General features: G+C 44.9%; 1 protein-coding gene across 1 annotated transcript in view; it reads left to right on the top strand.

The window, feature by feature from the left end:
• The first annotated feature begins 525 nt into the window (after positions 1-525).
• xpr1a (xenotropic and polytropic retrovirus receptor 1a) overlaps positions 526-15,432 on the top strand; it is a 66,726-nt gene continuing 51,819 nt past the window's right edge. The window contains exons 1-2 of the mRNA XM_084473062.1: positions 526-992; positions 6,875-6,926. Of these exons, the coding sequence (XP_084329188.1) occupies positions 924-992; positions 6,875-6,926 (121 nt within the window). The 5' untranslated portion in view covers positions 526-923. The remainder of the gene's footprint in view (positions 993-6,874; positions 6,927-15,432) is intronic.

Here is a 15,432-nt window from a genome sequence, read left to right as displayed (position 1 = left end):
AGGTATACACCTGAATCGTTCACCTCTACCTTGATGCAACTAGTCTTCTCGCTACAGGTGGTTGATAACTGATGCCAATCAAGACACGATCAACTACTTTTAACTTCTTCTAACTAGTTTTTAAAAATGTAAAAACCAACTCGAAATAAAGAAGAAATGTAGGAAACAAAATAAATCAACACATGTGGTTATGAACGTGGTTATGAAGAGTGTAACACACAGTGACAGTCGGAACCCCAATACGTACAATTTGGTTCTAATTTCTTTGCTCTTGAGTTTTTATCTTTATTTAGTATTAATTGAAACCTTCAACCTTGCCCTTCAAACCAGAACGCCTTAAAAAAAATAAAAATGTATAAAATAAAGTGACCACTACATACACGAGGAACAGAAACCGAAAGTCAGAAAATCCAGAATTGTATCATTTTTAATAATATGTATGAATGGCAACATTATTCATTCATTCATAACATTATATTATTTTCTAACGTACTCAACACTTATTTACAGAGTTGCGTCCAGGAAAGCCTCTGGTCACGGCGCGGCGCGGCACGCTGACGCAACCACGTTTCTCTTCCTCAACACGATGGCGGACCGCACCGTCCCCAGACCTGCCCAGGCTGGGACCGAGAAAAGTCGCTGAGACCGTCTTCCTCACCGGCACCGTTGTTTTTGTCCCCATACCACCTGTCAATAGAGGAAACGCTCTCACAGACCTCCCTCCTACGGAATAGGCTATTATGCGGGACGTTATCTATATGGAATATGTTTGCTGGGACGAAGTAGAGTAGGAAGCAAGTGAGCCGGGCTGACGCACGCCTGCCGTGCAGCAAGTTGACTGAAATAACAAAAGTCGCGTCAACAGGGAAGGGGACAGTCGCACTCGGATTTACGGAGGTTTGGGGGATACTTGTTCCGGCAAAATGAAATTCGCGGAGCATCTTTCATCCCATATCACTCCGGAGTGGAGGAAACAGTATCTTCAATATGAGGTAAATTGTTGTTTCAGTGTGCTTAAAGGAAGATGTCTCCTTATTATTTCCGTTCATCATATGCGAAACTCATTCAAGCGCACCTTCCTTCCCAATTTACGATTTTATTCTAATCATAAAAGGCCATATTACGACTGGTATAATATCTTATTTTTTCCATAGTTTTCTTACCATTCGACTTTGACCCTAGTTCCAAAGCAATAAAGAGAACGCCAAGATAAGGCTGACCTATTGTTTATAGGTAAATGCTGTGTAGACGGCTGTTGCTGTGAGCCAGGGTTAGCGTTTATGTGGAAGAGATGCCAATTTTAAACAGATTTACATAGATATTACATTGATATAGTATTACAATTCGATTTATTTATCTTATGGCATTATGTTAAATATTTGTTCTAGATATAAAACAAAGTAATTTTCGATGTATTGTTGATATTTATTATGAATATATAATAATCAATATATATATATATATATATATATGTATATTTAATAAATCTTTTTTTTCTCTTTTTCTATTCCCATCATGTTACAATTGATCTATAACTATATAGACAATTCGATATGGTAGGCCTATATGATGGAAAAAACACCATCGTTAGTCGTTGTATTTCATTTTTTTCAGAATTCAAAATAGTTTTTTTATATATATATATTACAGGGCTTTTGAACCCAATGCTGATCGACCAATCATCAATCATTTATTCAGGAACATGAGCAAATTTCCTATTTGAAGGAATTTCAATCATGTCTGATATAATTTCTTCCCATTCTTCATTCAAACCATGAATTAGCTGCTATAAATGTAAATAATTGATAGACACAATATAATACTGTATATAGTATATATATTGTATATATACTATATACAGTATAGTGTATATATATATATATATATATATATATATATATATATATATATTTTAAAAGCCAAGACAATTACACACTTTGTATGGGGTCTCTTGTTTTTTGAGTGCGGTGTTGGGGACTGGACAAACCGGGGGTCTTTGTTAGGTGATGCACTTTTGTGATATATTTCCCTGTTAGGAACCAGAGTGCAGACACCCAGTGACAGGGCTGCCTGCTTCATTCCATTTAGCTCTATGAATTATAGACAAAGACCAGTTCTGCTCAACCTCAGCAGGCTGCTTCCTCGCTTTCAGCCCAGGCTCAGAGCATCAGCGTTCAATCTGAAAACAAGCCCTGGTGATCATCAACAAGCTGAACGTTTCACTACATCTGTAATATGGTTTGTTTCTCAGAGTGCAATGATTGTCAAGCAACATGATTTAGCAGATGCAGTAGTTTCTGCAAACACAAATTGATCTATATACAATATAATATAGAAATAAATGTTCTCTATAGTGTTGCCTATGCTCATTGTATCTTCAGACCAACTGGTAGTGAGATGAGGGACAGCCATTTTACACCTCCAGTGTTTGGCTTGACGCTCAGATGCTGACCTGAGATGGATGGTGCTGATGGATTGTATTTTTATTTTTGTATTTTTCTGTTCCTGCAGGCTTCAATATGTCTTGATGTTTACTTACAGTTATGGCTAAATATTGTTACTTTTATTGTGCCATCAATTGAAGTAATAGCCCTCAAAAGAAATACCAGTTTAGATGCAATGGATTTAAGTGCAGTTATGAATGATTTAGTAATGTATAATATGTGGTGCTGGACACTGCAATGTCAGCCATAATAAATTGCTTATTTTTATTTATATGGATTTTGTTATTGGTATCCATGTCATATATCCCATTTAGAAAAGATTAATCTTTTTAAACAATGGCCACTACTGGAAATTAGGCTGTATTTGTTACGAGATAGTTCAGTTATAAATTATCGATGTTAAGGTAAGGGCTGAATGATATTGATGAAATTGTCATTTACATGATCAATATTCCAATACTGGGCATTCATTTTGCATCTTTCTATTTAGTCTGCAAACCAACATTTTTATAAAAAATAGAATAGGCCTACTTTTTGCCAACGTGTGACAGCAATCTTTTACCTGTGTTAAAACCGTGTACGATGCTGTAAACCACCTGCAGACTAAGTAGACTTATATCAATCAAGGATTTCAAGAGACAAGATGTATATTCTACAGACCTGCCTAGGTCAGCGCATTTTGTTTTCTGATTGGGTTAGGAATGAAAAAAGCAGTAGGCCTTATTTTTATAAATAGGTCTAAAAGGTAAGGCTAATTGATAATCATGGACCCAGAACAATTTAAACATGCCAACGCTATCCTGGGAATTTGTTGCTGAACATCTATCAGTCTTGCTTTGACCTTTTCTTTGGTAAAGAGGGAGTCCTAATTAGAACACTGTGGCAGAAATAGCTGATACACCAAAAAATATGAATAAGATACAAAACATCCTATGATGCATTTGTCCTTCACAAATTTAAATGGAAAGACAAAATCGAATGATATATATATATATATATATATATATTTATCCTGTACTTTCCCAGGGTAAGCTTGTGAGCATCTGCTCTTCCTCAGCAGCATCCTGCTAAGTACCCTACCATGCTTGTCTTGGGCAATATTCTGGTAGTAAGTCATCACTGCTAATGCGGTGAAATGTGAGATGCTCACTGTGTGTGCGCGTGCAGGTTTGTGCTCATGCGCATAATCGTCGAGCTGTCTACGTCCAAAGTGGCTGTGGCTTTATGTGTTTCCTCTGCTTTTAATGGGCCAACCCGTTTAATTAACCTACTGCCCACACCGTCTCTCCCTGCGCTCCTATTTTTAGAGGACGCCATTGTATGGGAAATTGTAACTGACTGTCCTGATTGGTCATTGGCTTCATATGGTGCTTTATAAAGGACTTGGAACAAGGCGCAGTCCAAAGCACTACCAGCTCAGTGCTAATAAGAAAGATATGCAGAGGGCATTGGTCAAAGCGATTGAATGATAGAGACCGCCTGTTAGTTATTCTACAGGGCATTAGGTTCATACTTGTATGCAAAATCGCTGTTTAGTATGTAGGCCTTGTATTGTTTGCCTGCGTCCATTGGTAAAAGCAAGTAACCAGATTGTTAGAAGGAAGTATAATCAGTGTCACTCTGTTTGTCTGACTTCTTGGACTGGCAGTGTCATTTCTTTAGAGAGCAACATGAAAGAAAAAGGAAAACGTATTCCTGTAAGCAAGGGCCTCACTGCCAATCTAACCAAGATTGGCAGGGAGAGAGAGAGAGGGACAGGGAGAGAGAGAGAGAGATGCAGGTGTGTGTGTGGGTGGCAGAACAAGGTCCTTATGTTATTTTTCTGCTGCAGTCTAATCATACAGGAGAATGCTTGTACAGGCATCCATTTGCAATTCAAACTAGCTAGGTAATGTTATTCAAAATCAGCAGCAGCTACCTGTGCGGTACAAGGAAAGGGTTCAATGGGATTGTTGGTTCAAATCAAAGGTTAATCATTCATCGCTTCTCCCTTTTATTCAACTGTCTGGAACATGATTTTGTTATGAATGTTTAAAAAACTGTTATGAATATCCTTTTGAGTGTTAAAACGTGTGAAACAAAGTACCAGCTGAAATGTCCGCAGTGTGATTTATGGACATGTTAATGTTGTCCAACGGGCATCATGTTTACAACGGGGATGGCATGGCAACTGCTGAGATCCCCTCCGCCCCTCCCTCTCTCTCACCCTCCATCTCTCACCTCGTCCTCCCTCCCCCCCCCGCTGGGAGGACATCTGGTCCCAGACCAGCTCTGCCCCCTATGCTCCTCCTCCTCCTCCTCCTCCTCCTCCTCCTTCTCCCCTCCCCTTTATTCATTTTTTTTTCACCCTCTCCTCCCCTCTTCCCTCACCCCATCCAAAGGGATCCACTTTGCACCATCCTGCAGGGATTCAGTCTGATCCCCGACGGAGGTTGACAGATCCACCTAACGAGGCTCTGCACTCCACACACACACACACACACACACACACACACACACATACACACACACACACACAATCACACACACACACACACACACACACTGTGGATCTACTTGAGCGGTTGGACTCATTCAACTAACACCAAACATGTCCTCCCACTTCCAGCGACAGATCTCAAGCATCTCTGAAGATGTCACCCTGAGCCAGCGCTGTCAAACAAGCCCTTATCCTTTAGGATCGCTTTGAGGTGGAACAACATGCAATTATAGCATTCAAAGATAGGGTCAACACATCCCATCTACAGGTGACCGACTAGGAGAGGGCATAGGACCAGTAGCCTGCCAGGGAACACGTGTGACGTGGTGCATTATGTTCATAATGCTGTAGTCCATACATCAGTGTCATATTCAGATTGATAGTTATCTGCCCCATTAGGCTGTGTTCCGTTATTGTCTGCACAGGTTTCATTATTGCTCAGTGACTGTGAGACTGCCGGCTAAGCCTCTATTCCCCAATGGGGAATGCGATCACCATGGTAATGCCTCCATCTTGATAGATGCCTCGCTGGTGTATTTTGTCGTCTCAGCTATTAGTCAGGGCTCGCAGGACTTGCCAGAGAATAGGCAGGGCCGGGCTCCTTGCTAAAGGGGGGGGGGGGGGGGGGGCATGTGTAAGCTGTCAGGTTAGTTAAATGAATAACATAGACGTTCTAGGTTGAAATTGTATTGCCTGGCTTTATGTTGATTGATAGAGCTATGGAGTTCCATGAAATTACACATTGATTACATGCTTGTATAACATCTACTGTACATTATTGTGGAAGAGTTTTCAAACTACTCGTACTGGATTGTACTGGGTGCTTGGGGCAAAGGTAACTCTGTGTTGCAGACTCGGTATCAGATTGTATTGCAATTCTGGTCCTTCGATTCAGGCTAGAATCAATTGTTATCTAGAGAACTATTATTTCCTTCCAACAACGCACATTTTGAAACCCAACTCTCAATTCAATCTAAATTCATCAAAATCATTCAAATCATTTTTCAAAAAAGCCTCTAAGCATCTCTGTTATTCAAATCGGAAAGATTACCCATAGAAAAGGTTGCATACGGAGTGAATACAACATTCTTTTGCCCTGTTATTGTTATTACTATTATATACTCATTGTTGCGGTCTTAAGACCATGGTAAAGCTTCTACCTCCCCCATTCAAGCGAGATTCATTCAATCTTTAATTCATGCCCCCTATGTCTTATTAGACCCATTTCCTGAAACACATCCGAGCTGAAAAGTAATCTCAATGCAACTTTAGTGTCCTCCAAAGATTTCTGTAATTCAATCCACCCTATTCCAGAGATGTTAATTATGTTTACTGCTGTGATGTTGTTAGTTTAATTCCTGTAACAAGGGAACAATAAAGGGTTTAGAAGTATTTTTGTAATGTGCTTTAAAAGCAAACGTCCTTAATGATGCTCTTAATGAGAGCTTAGCATGCTCTAATGGGACCTTAAACAGTGTGGGCTTAAGCTAAAACCCTGGTGTTAGTTTGTGTTGGCGCCACATCAGTAGCATGGGCTTCTAGACAAGGCTCTGTGGAAGGTCAGGTTTGGATATGGAGATTACACAACTACCTCAACTACATGGGTACCAGTGGAGAAAGACTTGTTTGTGCTCACACAATTGCACATTAGTGTGCTGTTTTACTACTACTACTACTACTACTACTACACTACTCTGAGGTGTTTTATGTCCAAAGCCACTTACAGTACATTTTATAATTTTTATTCAAATAAATGTCATTATGAACAGGTGGCTGCTTAGCGATGTTGGGGAAGATACAGCTGGATTGCAAATATTGGCGAAATATTGCAACCTTTCAGCTTGGAGTGACTATCCTTCCTATCACTCACTTTGCTGTTTTCTGTCAACCATTGACATATTAATAAACCATCTATGTCCATTTATTTATTATCATTATTTTTGCTTTTCAGGCATTCAAGGACATGCTGTATGCTGCCCAGGACCAAGCACCGTCCATAGAAGGTAGGAGACTAATGTGAACACATGCAACATATCAACATACAGACACACACAATCTGATACACAGGCATTCCTACAAACCTTCCTATAACCTACTTCCTATAAACCTACCCTACCCTGAATGTGCACATGCACACACACACACTCACAACAACTCACTCACACAAACAGTTCCCAGTGATATAGGGGCCAACGGTGAAGACATATGTACAGAGACACAAATAGACCAACTAAAACCATACCCCCATGCACAAATGTAAGTGGAAACTCACACACACAAAACACACACAGACACACACACATGGACACCCACACACATGAGACACACACACATGCTAGACTCAATAAACAGAACCAGACCAATATAAAAGCATGGGACGATATACCAGACCGAACACACATCCATGGGCAGCACAGTATGCATGACTGCCCCAACGGTGCGTCTACACTCACACACACACACACACACACACACACACACACACACACACACACACACACACACACACACACACACACACACACACACTCACACACACTTCAAAGAGTCAAAGGCACTCAGTGCCCTCGTCCTGGAGGGCCCTTGTGGACGTCTCCAGGAGGACAACCCTTCCTCTGCCTAAATATAGGTGCACGTTGTTGCAACACAGTGACTCACTGTTCACACTCTTGCGCGTATGTGTTTGTGTGTATGTGTTGTGCTAGTGTGTCCCGCCACACAGTTGAGTTTGGGGCGGGGTGGTTGTATGTTGTTTTTGCTTATTTCTTGTCCATCAAACATGTAAATATATCTATCTATATATATCTATATATATATATATATTGATTTATAGATACATATATATATATATATATATATATATATATATATATACACTCAGATGGAAAGCCTGTGTTTCCCATGTGAGGGACCTGTGAGGTCCCTCACAGTAAACAGTGTCACTCCTCTGTGTGACCTCCACATTGTTTTGCTTGGCACCGTGTTGGTACTCAAAGCACAAGTGGGAGATAAGGATGGATTGGGCTATTAATAAACATCATAACAAGCAACATGGGATCCCAGAATACAACATAAATGGTTCGATGTGTGTTTGTTTTTTTGGTTTCGAGCTGCCTTGAAATACAACCTTTACAAATGTCAAATGATGTCTACATTTTGGGCGATAAAAGCCCTTTTATTATGCATCTTTGAGGCTGATTGAGGCTATTTTTTTAAATGCAGGTACAGCAACGTTTGTCATCATGTGTTTGTTTGTCTGTGTGTTTGTGTGCATGTGCTCATGCAGGTTTGTGCATGTGTGTGCATGTGTAGATGTGTGCGTAGATGCGTGTGTGTGTGTGTGTGCGCGTGTGTGTGTGTGTGCGCGCGCGCGCGTGTGTGTGTGTGTAAAGAAAAGCTGGCAAAGGGGCACATGATAACCCCCCCCCTTCATAGAGCGGTCCCCCTAGAGCTTAGTTCAAGCTGAGCACAGGGGCTGGGGCGTGACATGAGGTCCATTCTCCTCCAGGGGTGACAGAGACGTTATCCAGTCCATTCTCATGTGTCCTAACATACAGCCGTCTGATCCCTGTAAGTGTGAGCCACTTGGCTCCAGCCTCCAGAATACCTCCATCGCGCCGTGTCTGAATGGACAGCTAGCGATAGTGTTGGTGTCGAAGTGAGTTGTCACTTGTGCGTTTTCAGGGGTCTTGTGTTGGTGACACAGGTCCATAGAGCGGATGTGAAAGTGAGTGTTTGTGTGTTTGTGCGTGTGTGCGAGAGAGTGTGAGAACGAGTGTGTGTGTGTGTGTGTGTGTGTGAGAGCGAGTGTGAGTGCATGTGTGAGTGTGTGCGTGCGTGCATGCGTGTGTGTGTCTGTGTGTGCGTGTGAGCGAGTGTGTGTGAGCGTGCCTGCGTGTGCGTGCTTGCGTGTGTGTGTGTGTGTGTGTAAAAGGCATCTCTCTCGCGTACACCCTGTGTGGCGATAAAGCATGAGCTGTCTCTTTCCTCCTAAGTGGCGTTCTCCTGAGGGTGTTTGGCCGCCGGGCCTGCTGGGCCGAACACGGAGGATAAATCACCGTCTGCCACCGTGCTGCGGTCGGCCCCTCCATCCATAGGTCACTGCAGCGCGGCTGGCCTGTCATCACGTCCCGCCGATCCCCCCCCCCCCTCCCCCGGCTACCGTCGCTCATGTACACGGGGGCGATCCGTCAGGCCCCGTACGACGTATGACTGTTTCATCAGGCAGCTCACGGCGCCGCCCGACGCGGCCTTTTCCACTTCCGACTCTTTTCGATTCGGTTGAATTGATTTGTGCTTGTTTAACATTCCTGTCCGAGTGTAATTTATAACGCTAAAACCTGCGACGTTTGAATGTGATCGGCTGAGCCGGATCTCCGGTGCTTTATTGTCAGAGCAGGAGAGGAGCCTGGGTTGGAAGTGTTGTCCAGTGCCTTTTGTGTTTTGAGTTACATGGGAGATTGAATGAAAACCGCTATCATGTGAAGGCTAACTCCCCTGGTAACCACATGGCGTGTTGACTTTTCATAATGTAAAACAAGGTTAGCCAACACACCATATATATACACCATATACCAGCCTGCCGCAGCAGGCTCTCTGCCATTGGGCCCAACCAGAGTCTCATCACAGCAGATCACATTGGAGACTGATGAGAACTTTTGGTTGGTTCCCTCTGTGGACGGTTTATTAGCTTGAGTCTTATTCAAGGCTGGAATTCACTTTTTTCTCTCTTGTGTGTCTGCCTGTCTTTCCCTCTTCTCTTTCCACCTCTCTGTGTCTACTTCTTTCTTTCTTTCTTTCTTGTCTATTTAGTATTTCTCTCTCTCTTATTCTTTCTCTATTTTGTATTTCTCTGTCTCTTAGTCCCTTTCTTTCACATGCTCTCTTGCCCCTGTCTCTTTCTGTCTGGACTCAGACAGGTCTCTCAGTCTGGACGGAGCTGAAAGGTTTCGGTATTTCAAGGAACGCTACCTTTGCCCGAGGGAGAAATTTTCCAGGGTTAAAACTACCGATACGTTTCCAATCGCTCGCTCGCTCGCTCCATCACTCTCTCTCCTCTCTCTCTATCTCGTTCTGTTGGTCTCTGCCCAGACTGTTCATCAGGATAGAGTCGTATGGGAGATGGAGCTGTGGCAGGGGACATTTTGAAAGCTATTTCAGTTTAACACTGCATGCAATGTGTTTGTTAACAACTACTGCAGCAGGTTGATAACTTTATTCTAGACCGTAACATTTATTGTTGTGTTACAGACACACACACACACACACACACACACACACACACCCTGACACACACAGGACAGCCGGACGAGCCGTTCCGTCTCTTGGAGGGATCGGTGTACAGTAATTAAAGGAGTGCTTTGTAGTGGTGACGTGCACACACATGTCGCATCACTTGACCTCTTCTCCCTTTCGTTAAGATCCCTTTGTCTTCTCTGGAAGCCCGTGTAGTTCATCTGTGTTGGTAGTTGTAATTAAACCAGACCGGTATCTAGGAGAAGAACAGCTGCCTGTAACCCCGGCCTCTCCTGTCTGGGCCATTAGATTGAGTTATGCCGCAGTCTAATTCAATTAGCCTGCCGATTATTTCTGAGATCAGTGAACAATGGCTTGGCATAATAAACACGGCTTCGCAGGATTCCTGTGTGTGTGTGTGTGTGTGTGTGTGTGTGTGTGTGTGTGTCTGTGTGTGTGTGTGCACGCCTGGGTTTATGTGTGTGTGTGTGTGTGTGTGTACGTGCGTGCATGTGTGTGTGTGCATACCTGTGAAAGCATGCATCTCTTTGTGTGCGCATGAGGTTATTATCAAACCATATATATTTAATCCCATAGGAGGAAAGCATTCACATTGCTATCATTTAGTATTAAGCGTCATTGAGTAATTTACTTTATTTTGGCTCACTCATTCATCTTTTGTGTGTGTACTTCATTCAGATTCACTGCACATGGAGCGCTCTGTGTCAGTGATACTGTCTGTGAAGGAGAACAGGGATGGGGGGAAGTGGGTTCTTTGCACTGGGACTCAAATAGGATATTAAGGGGCGAGGCCCCCATGTCCTATCACACACACACACACTGACATCCACACCACACACAAGCTCTCTTTCACTTTCACACACACACACACACACACACACACACACACACACACACACACACACACACACACACACGTACGTGCATGAGGGAGGAGAGATGCATTGTGCTTGTGTCCCACACTCAGGGACCAGGGAGTGGGTAGTCATCAGAATAATGGCTCCTGCCACAGTGGGTGACTCAATAGGCGTTGAAACGGGTGTGTAGAAGATCAAAGGAAACCAAACTCAATAAATGGACAATGACGCCATTGAGATACTGATGCATGGAGACGAGTATACAATCGGACTGTGTGTATGTGTGTACTGTGTGTGTGTGTGTGTACTGTGTGTGTGTGCTTGCGTGTGCATGCAACACATTTTAAGTGGCTGTTCATTGAGCATACTTAAGATAAGTTGTGTGTGTGTTAGTGTACGTGCGTGTGTGTCGGTTTTTGTGTGCATCTATAAATGCATTTATATCTTTTAGATGAAAGGACCATTAATAAGTGCAATTCATGGTTCTTCCATCTCGAACCATCCGGGCGTCCGGTGCACCTGTAAGTCCTCCATTAATGCAGCACCCTTTGTCCCCGCCACTTTTGCCAAAAACGCTCGGAAATCGCTCCGTCCCGCTCCTCCGTCCCCCCCCCCCCCCACCCACCCACCTCTGTCCCCCCGTCCCCTCCCCCCTCCTCCCCCCCCCCCCCCCCCCTCTGTCCCTCGTCTGTTTTACGGCTGTGATTCAGAGCGAGTTGGCGGGGGCAGTAAACGCAGCGCAGTGCGGCACCTAGCCCCCCTCGCCTCTGCCAGGAACCCTTTTAGCATCCATTGACTTCCACATGAATATCTCATGCACGTACGTGTGTGTTTGTGTGTGTGTGTGTGTGTGTGTGTGTGTGTGTGTGTGTGTGTGTGTGTGTGTGGTGTGTGTGTCTATGTGTGTGTGTCTGTGTGCGTGTGCACGTACGTGTGTGTGTGTGTGTGTGTGTGTGTGTGTGTGTGTCTTGCCGTGCGGACGTGCGCACACGGACGTGCCATGCTTCCTTCATTTGCTTAATGAACGGGCCACGCGTGCACATCAATCACGCGGGTCACAGCTCCCTCCTCCACTACACATCTCACGGGTGCTTATTCCGGTGTTTTCCGTTGTCCTGCATCGGGGCATCTCCTAAAATCCGCCATTTTCCTCTGTCGCCGACGCCGCTGATGGACTTTATGGATGTGGTGGTGGTGGTGGTGGTGGTGGCGAGGGTGGGGGAGGGGGCTGTGGCTTGAAGTGTATTGTAGTGCTGTTTGTTATTCTCCGTGCGTCTATGATGGAGCGCCAGCTGTTATTATTTGTCTGGACGGCCCACCTACCGGGCTCTGCTCAGCGCCCCGCGTGGAGCAGCATTCTGATTGGTGATTCAGAACGGCCAATTCCTCGTCTCGGGACGGCGGTTTGCCGCGGTGATGTTTTGTCTCAAGCGGTTGTTGTTGTTGTTGTTGTTGTTGGATGTCGGCTGAGTCGGTTTCTTTCCGAAAACAAAAAGAGAAATGTGTCTGCTTCTTTAAGGCCGTGTGGATTGACTTTCACAACCGTGCGTTCCGTTGAATGCGTTGAATGCGTTCCTTCACTCTTATTTTATTATTCATACATTTAAGATAATACATTATGCTGTTCCTTTTAAAGATTTTAATTAGAAAACCCAATCATGGTTGCAAGACTATGGCATAGAGGCCTCTAAAGACAATGGTTGGTGGCAGAAGTATCCGCCATTTAAAGTCAATCGAAATCAGACTTCAGATACCGGAAGCAAAGAGGAGGGAGGAGACCCTCACACAGATGTACAGGGCATTACTCACACACACAGACAGATCGGCAGCGCCTCCCACCGACCTGCATTATTGACGGGCTGTCTCACAAGACGCTGCCCCCGCTGTCTAGCGATCGCTAGGCTAACGGGAAATGCTAATCGCCGGTGGGTCAGGGGCTGATGCTGTTCACTGTCGCTGGTCACTTGGTCCTTTTACCTGTATCTGGTGAAACCAGAGGAGGAAGGATACGTGGCAAACCAACAAAGTAGACCCGAGTGAGCCAAAAAGGAAACATGTTCCTGTTCACGTCTACGTGGTCATCTCCATTTCTGGGAGAGAGGGAGATGCCAGAGGGTGTTTGTTCGGTGGAAACCGAAAGATTTAGCAGCAGTGACTGACTTCAACACACACATTTAACTCTGAGGCTGCAATTGTTGGCCCTACAGGAAGGAAAAATAAACCATCACTTATTTCTTGTTTTAAGCTTTATTTGAGCTGAGGTACCGTGTCTGTACAGGTGTCTGTATAGTTTTAAGATTTTAAGATGTTTTAAGATTCTACGCTGACTCTAGAGGTATTTTGGCTGATTGATTGGCTTGGTTTCAGCGCAGAGCCTCTGGTTTCTCTCGCTGGGCTTGGACAGTACTTGGTTTAGGGGGATCATTGAGGGGTTTGAGGGGTGGGGGGCCCGGGTCAATACAAACCCCCCCGACAGCTTTCTCAACGTCAAGGACAAATCGAACTATGGTAATGGCACGATGAAAGTAGAGAGCAGTAATTGGATGAGGAGATGGACGAAGAGTGCACCAGGCATCCTCTTTTTGACAGAAGAGGATGAAGGTGGGTGGATTAACTGAGATCTGCTATGGATACATGTAACGGCAGAAGAGATAGCCAAACAGGGGAGAGAGAGAGAGAGGGGGGGGGGGGGGGGTATTCTCCAGGCAGCAGTCAGACAGACACACAGACAGAGGGGGGGGGTGGGGGGGTCCCAGAGCTACCATGCATGTGATTCTGCGTTAGCTCTGCAGCCACACTGCGGGAAAGCAGATGTACGAGAGAGAGAGAGAGAGAGAGAGAGAGAGAGAGAGAGAGAGAGAGAGAGAGAGAGAGAGAGAGAGAGAGAGAGAGAGAGAGAGAGAGAGAGCAAACCTTGACACATGAAAGACCTGAAGCCCTCCATTCATCCATTCATCCATCCATCCATTATTCATCCACAAATTAAATCATGCCCGAATGGATCAGAGACAGTGAGGGAGACTGACAGACAGACAGACCGACAGCGAGAGAGAGAAACAAAGGATATGGGGGGCGGAGAGGAGAGCTCCATATACTCAACTGAGGGTGAGGAGTTGAGAATGAGGCTCTGGCAGAGAGGAGGATGTGTGGAGGCCGGGTCTTCACCGACAGCCAACGCTGTCGGTGGAGGTGTGACAGAGTCCTGGAGGGACTGTTGGCAAAGGAGGGAGCAGGAGGGGTGCTTTGGAGATGAAAACAAAGATGAGAAGAGGTCAAAGGAAGAGCGCGAGAGGTCAGGGGAGTGAGAGATAGAGAGGGGGAGAGAGAGAGGGGGATAGAGAGGAGGGGAAAGGAGAGGGGGAGGGGGATGAGGGGGAGGGGGAGGCACATGATTGGATGATAGGACCATTGTGAGAGAAGGGTGAAGGAAAGGTTAGAGGTGTTCACAGGAGGCAAGGTCAGCCCGTAGCCCCTTACTGAGCTCTTAAATACAGACGGCACGAGACTCATGATCACCGCAGTCTGACAGCCTCATTTATATCAACCTAAGTACCCACACACATATACTGTAGTGTGTGTGTGTGTGTGTGTTTTAGTGTGTGTGTGTGTGTGTGTGTGTGTGTGTGTGGGCCCACGTGTGCAGGGTTGGCAATCCTTTCTGCGTCGTAAAGAACGCACAGTGTGTGTTTTTTACGACACAGATGGTTACGAATTTTGTGCAAACCAACATCGTCAGCCTACACATTTCATTCATCCGGACGGAGCTGAATGAAGAATGCACAGCACCAGTAAAAATCAATAAATAAAATGTGGCGTAGTAGATCATAATCTGGCACGATGCCATACATTCATCCAGAGGTCAAACGTGGTGAACGAGAATACCCCCGTACAATAGCAATCTCTGTGTGAGGCGGTGTACGTGTTTTTCAGGGCAGAATATGACTCTGATGAGCGTGCCTGTGTGGTTATGGATCAGCTGTCCACATCTCGCGGGACAGGGTATCTTTGTTGGGCATTAGCAGCGACTCGTCTCTAGTGAAACATTACTGTTGCTGGATGAATTGGCAAGAAGCGCCGCTTGGCAGCCGGCCAGGCAGTCAGTCGCCACCCTGCGTCAAATATGAGTGTTGTGTGATGTGACTGCACGTTATTAATCTAGTGCTGATTATTTAGCATGTCGCAGAGGTGAGTTATGATTGGCTGGAGATGCGAGTTGGATGTGTCAATCATGCATGTCATGCAATCATGTGTGGCGAAAGCACGCCCTGTGTTCAGAGGGTGCGCAGTTGGAGGGAATGGAATATAAGCAGACACTGACAGAGGAAATGATGAATGAGGTGGAGCTGGAACGTTTGACCTTGTCTCTTCTGCCTTCATATCCACATCCCCTCATTCA

The sequence above is a fragment of the Micromesistius poutassou genome, assembly GCF_964030765.1.
Source record: "Micromesistius poutassou genome assembly, chromosome: 9".
NCBI classification, from domain to species: domain Eukaryota; kingdom Metazoa; phylum Chordata; class Actinopteri; order Gadiformes; family Gadidae; genus Micromesistius; species Micromesistius poutassou.
Note: the sequence above shows the minus strand (reverse complement) of the source record. Positions and strands in the feature narration are given on the sequence as shown.